Raw genomic sequence first — 6,133 nt, 5'->3', positions numbered from 1 at the left:
GCTATTTATTGATGGCAATTTCGTTTTTTTTCTTTTATACTGTATTCATTGTGATAGTGGTACTACTAGATACATTCATTATATTATTATTGACCCTCCCCTGATGGAATATTTTATTTATTTATTGTTTTTATTAAAGTTTTTCTTGGGTTACAAAAGACCATACATTGTCTCTATTTTCATATGATAAAGTCCTCTATAGATCAGTTATATCTGATGTAAGGTTTTAATGTTGTATATCGTATAAGGTTGGGGGAGAAGACAGGTAGGGAGAGAGAGAAGGAAGGAAGGAAGGAAGGAAGGAAGGAAGGAGAGAAGGGGATAGTAAACTTTCATTTTTCTACATAGTGTATGTGAGAGGTTTTGTTTCAGCATCACATGGGTAGATTTTCTTTCTATTCATTTATTAGTTTTCATTGACAGTGAGAGAGATGGGTATCATTTTTTTCCCAGGCAATTTTTATCTTGTGATTAGGAAGGGACAATGCAATGTTAATACTTATACTCTCTAATATTTAGGAAGGGAACATAAAATTCATCTGAGTTCTCTTCCTGCTGTGAGCTTTGCTCTTTCCTGAGCTTCCTGTGGGCGCAGGGGAGCCCCCCATGAGGCACAGTGAGACATTTGCCTTGGGGACAGCTGGGAGGGGCAGAAGATCTGGGTCCAGGGAGCATGGTGCTCACTGTCTCCTGTTCTTGCCACCCTTCCTCCTTGCTAAGGAGAATTGATTTAATTCACACTGAAATGAAAAGGTAGCTTTAGAATGGGAAATTTCTGAATGTGTATTAATGAAGCGTTGCTAATATTGGGGCTTTTCCAAAGCTATTTCCTAAAGCACTCTGAGCTCCTTAATTTGTTAACAAATTACTGTTGGTTGTTTTCTACTCTGTGCTGAGAGTGAACCTTTGATCATGTGATGAAGGAATTGAGTTGCAAACCTTCGTTTCCAAAGGGAGTTGCCTTTAGTCTTTCTCTCCCAAGCTCCATGGAGTGAGGATGTAAATGAAGGGAGAGTAAACAGCCTGAGGCCAAAGGTGGCTGGAAAGCAGGCTGTGGAGGAGAGACAGACTTCTGCTTCTAGGTGTGCATGGATTATTCCATATTTTCCTAAGATGCTGAGCTTGTGCTGGATAGCACAAGACATTTTATGGATATTTTGGTAGTATCTTTGATTATTGTGCTCTGTTTTTGAAGAGTTCTGCCACTAAAACTTTGAATAATATTTTTATGGGCCTGCACACTGATTTCTTCCAGAAGGAGTCAGTTCTTGTGCTTCCAGTCGCTTCAGACTGTGCAATATTAATATCTGCAACACTCCTGAGCTGCCACGTCCCCTGCAGCTCCCACTGCATCCCTCCCTTCGCGACCTGCTCATTTCCATTCTTCTTTTTCCTCACCTGCCACCTTCAGCACACCAGGACTTCTGGATACCAAGAGATACCAATGGACTATGTTTCTTTTCATTTCGAAAAACAACGCATAAGCAATTTATTTGTAATGCTATCTTTAAAAAAGATTCTCTTAATGAACAGCATTCATTATTATTGAATTGTGATAAGGATTTCTTATTAGGCAAAATATAAAAACAGTATTCAGAAAAGAATTCCTAAATCAGGTAAAAAATGAACAGTACTAAGGATGGAATGTGATTTAAATGATTATTTTGCGTTCTGATTTCCAAAACAATAGCTTTTAAGGAGCTACATTCCCAACTCATGTGTCCTGGTTTTATTGCTACCATGTTGGCTGTCAATTGCAAAAACCAAAAACATATTTTGGGAATCAGCTGCCATATTAAGCCTTTGTAGTCAGGTGCTCCTTTGTATTCAGACTAGGCCTGAGTACAATAATGTAGCACTTGGGAAGGAAGATGCAGCCCAGAAGCCCAGCACTGGAGGCCAGCATAGAGAAGATCTGCACGGCCACCATGTATTTCCCCTTGGTGCTCAGGTAGGTGGGCACAAAGGACACCCAAACACTGCAGAAGACCAGCATGCTGAAGGTGATCAGCTTGGCTTCATTGAAGGACCCGGGAAGCTTTCTGGCTAGGAAAGCCACCGTGAAGCAGATGGCAGCCAGGAAGCCCATGTAGCCAAGGACAGTGTAAAACATGGCAGCAGATCCTTCATTGCATTGCAGGATGACCTCTCCAGCCTGGGAGTGCATGTCAGAGTCTGAGAATGGAGGAAAGGTACCCAGCCAGATGACACAGATGAGAATTTGGATACTGGAACAGGAAATGACAATGGCATTAGCCAGACTCTTTCCCAGCCATCTCCTCATCCTGTTTCCTGGCTTAGTGGCCAGGAAGGCCAGCACAACGGTAATAGTTTTTGCCAACAAAGAAGAGACAGCAACTGAGAAGATGATGCCAAAGGCCGTCTGCCTGACAAGGCAGGTCACTTTCCTTGGCCGGCCTATAAACAGAAAGGAGGACAAAAAGGAAAGGAGGAGGGAGACAAGGAGGATGTAGGAAAGGTCCCTGTTGTTGGCTTTGACTATGGGAGTGTCAAGATATTTAATGAATATTCCTAAAACAAGGCCTGTGATTAAGGCCAAAAACAGGGCAGTGGAAGCCAAGAGGGTCCCCAGATATTCATCATAGGACAGGAAGGTGATAATCTTGGGGATGCATTGATCTCTGTCTTTGTTAGGGTGTTGATCTTCTGGACACTTGGTGCAGTGGTCTGCATCTGGAAAAAAAAGAGCATCTGCATGAACATTTTCCTGCAGACTAGCAAAAAAAGCATGTCAGTTTTGAATCCAGCCAGCCCCTACAAATGGAAACAGTGATGGGACTTACTATTTCTGCCAATCAACACAGAGAGTTGGTCCTTTCCATGTAGGTCCCTCGTGCTGATAACCTCTTATTCACCTCCCAAGGAAGAACTTGGAGTGATCTTGAAGCTCCAAGTTAATGGCAGCTACATCTGATCTCACCCCTAGCACCAGGTTTTATCACTGGAACTCTGGTCTTCACAGTACAAACCAAACATCCTAACTACTTTGCCACATTGACTGGTCAAAAGCAACAACACTGTTTAATTCTTATATACCCAAGGCTGTTTCAGTCGTACCTGGAAAGCTTTATTAAGACTGTGTAAATCACCATTGAACTTTATTAAATTCAACCATAAGATTATACTTGAATATTCATCAAGAAAGGACATATATTGTACTTTTTGCTACACATTCCTCTGAAGTCTCCTACCTTCCTGAGTGGAGATCATCCCTTCCGCGCATGGAGCACAAGCATGGCAGCAAATAGGTTTCCCTTCCTGAACCTTCTTGGCATATCCAGGGCGACAGCTTTCGGTACACCTGGACTGAGGAAGGGTCTGACCAAAAAGAGAAAAAAGCATCAATGAAAGACTGTTAGCAAGTAACTTCTGGGCCAGTGTACAGTCTCAGTCTATGTGGAATAGACACGGCTTTTGTGTAGATGCTTTTTTTTAATCCATGGGACAAAACAGAGAGTCATAGTCCTTGGGACACAGTTGGGGCAGAAAGAGATAATCAAGAAGAGAGAATTACATGGAGAATGTATTGCCCTTGGATTTAGGAGTCAGAGATCAAATCTGCAGTTATTGAAATTGTTTAAAAATATCAAAATCCAGAGAAAGAAACAAGCTGAAACAGAAAGGTATTTGGAGCAGCCATGTTGTGCTCAATTCTGAAGTCTGGCATGCTTTCTGGCTACTGCAAAAGCCATGCCCCAGTCATATTCTAACCTGCTTTTCCATTTTCATGTTTCTTATTTTGACTTTCCTCCATTCATCTCCTCCCCCGTATACTTTTAGCTCATTACTTGGATAGGCATAAGTTATACTGTTGTTTCCCCCAACAGAGAATCAGAGCTCAACATATCTCTAAAAGGGAATGGAATGCAACCAAACCTGGTTGAACAGTCTGGACCACGCAAGAGCCTCTTGGTCAATGGTGAATTTGGGGCCTGAGGATCCCTGTCTGCTTATGCTCCCAAATTTCATGGCACCAAAGGATTTGTTGGGAAATGGCACCCAGTTCACAACGTCAGATTCGACTGTCAACTGCCCATTCTCATTCAAATACACTCCTTCCATGGAAGTATTGTAAAACTGGGAACTTCCCAGAAAAGGGTGAAGCTAGAACAGGAAAGAAAGCAGGCACATTTAGAAAAGAAGAAAACCATCTAGATAACATAGCCTAATTGCTGAAGATCTTTGTACAGACTGACAATGGGATCGTTAGCCCATTGTTTCTGCTTCAGCCTTTTTGGACAGACTAAAGCCGTGAGATACATAAGCTTTATTCCACACCCCTGGAAGAATTCTGCAAGGATTAGTTTCCTTGGCTAGTAATAGCATGAAGCCTTGCTAAGGAATCAGGTGGTGAAGTGGAGACAGATTGTCTTCTAAGCAGCAAAATAAAATGTGGGTAACAGTACAGTACAGCGGTACCTCGGGTTACAGACACTTCAGGTTACAGACACTTCAGGTTACAGACTCCGCAAACCCAGAAATAGTACCTCGGGTTAAGAACTTTTCTTCAGGATGAGAACAGAAATCGCCCGGTGGTAGCGCGGCAGCAGTGGGAGGCCCCATTAGCTAAAGTGGTACGTCAGGTTAAGAGCAGTTTCAGGTTAAGAACGGACCTCCAGAACGAATTAAGTTATCAACCAGAGGTACCACTGTAAATGGAGGCAAAGTAAAGTCAAGCCTGAATGGAATTCACAGCGCCGATGCCTGTTCAGCCTGTGAGGAAAACAGGAATACCTGCCAAGACTGTATCCTTTGATATTTCAGCCTCTTTTTACCCTTCGCCACCATCTGATTGGATTTGGAGGAAAGCGCAGCCCTTAAGGCGCCTGCCAGAGCAAGGACAAGATTGTAAATACTGTAACTATCCAGAGACAGGATTTTTTCAACCACTTCATCACGCAGGGACTCCAGAGTGTCATCTTCCCTGCACCTTTCCCTTCCTTTTACAGAGAACATGTGCTTTGAATATGAACATTTAAATGATTTCTGTCCAAACTTCCGCATAGGAATGTGAAATGTTTCATAATTATCATAGTTTGGCCTTCTTTTAATACGAGTTAAGAAAGAGAAAAGCCCATGGATGTGCAGAGGAGAAAGCAGTTCATAAGACAAATTCAAGGTGAGATCCCACAAAGCTGTTGTGATCCAGACTTTCCCCACAATGGGTCTTATATAATTTTCAACCACATTTTGCAAAATACGTATTATACTAAAGAAGTAGCGCATCTCTCCATAGTAGACTAATACATTGACTTCGTTCCACCTGAAAAGTGTATTGAGAGGCACTGCTATTCTTGACTTCTGTATTGGGATGCTAAGTGAGAAGGCAGCACAAATTGTGTTCCTGGTTAGCAGGGGCTTCAAGGTCCTCATGAACCTCTCTCCATTGTTGGTGTCTGGAGCAATGAGGCCAATCCAAGTCCAGTTGAAGTGCAGGAGCAGTTGGACTATCCCCAGATACTGATGTTCTTCTTTGGGGACCATTCGGTAGATAAAAGGGAACTGAGTTTTGTCACTAAGAGCGTCAGAAACAAAACCATAACTGACCTAGTAAAGAAGAGAAGAGATTAGTGTTGTCACTCCCAATAAAATCCCAAATCCAGTACTTTGTACTTGCCTGAATGATAACTTTTCTCTGACATGGAAAACAGAGAAAAGACACAATTTCATGGGGGCTAAAGAGCTTTACTCCAGGGAGCTTAACAAAGCGTGTTCTCACTAGCAGAGAGCACGTGTTGCGGTTGGGGAGCAGGCCACCATCATGACTAGGCAATTTTGGGAACCCAAGATGAAAGGGTTAATTGGGTCGCTGGGGAAATTTGGGTGTTGCAAAATTGGAGGAGGGGTTTAGAGTCTATAAATTGAGGAGCTAGACTAGGGGACTTCCTCTTGGCCGTTTTGCATCGGATCACCCGCCCCCCTCCCTTTTATAGGGTGGTTCTTGGGTTCATTTGACCTTGCTATGCCTGTCATGGGGTCGTTCGCCTTTGAGCGGGGGCCTGGTAGGAATTTTGCCATTTGGCTGATTGGCTCTTGCCACTTGGTTTTTGCCTACTGCGTAGCAAATCGTCACAACTTGTAAGGTTGGCGGTTAGGCATTGGTTAAATTGGT

At 42.9% G+C, this 6,133-nt stretch overlaps 1 protein-coding gene across 1 annotated transcript; it reads right to left on the bottom strand.

Moving 5' to 3' along the window:
• Positions 1–1,795: 1,795 nt before the first annotated feature.
• On the bottom strand, positions 1,796–4,083 carry LOC308579749 (vomeronasal type-2 receptor 26-like; the record flags this gene model as incomplete). The annotated part of the gene is made up of 3 exons (XM_081180683.1): positions 1,796–2,694; positions 3,213–3,339; positions 3,898–4,083. 3 exons carry the CDS (start codon positions 4,081–4,083, stop codon positions 1,796–1,798), a joined length of 1,212 nt encoding a protein of 403 aa, XP_081036809.1.
• Positions 4,084–6,133: the final 2,050 nt, after the last annotated feature.

The sequence above is a fragment of the Podarcis bocagei genome (assembly GCF_964188305.1).
Source record: "Podarcis bocagei genome assembly, chromosome: 2".
NCBI lineage: Eukaryota > Metazoa > Chordata > Lepidosauria > Squamata > Lacertidae > Podarcis > Podarcis bocagei.
Note: the sequence above shows the minus strand (reverse complement) of the source record. Positions and strands in the feature narration are given on the sequence as shown.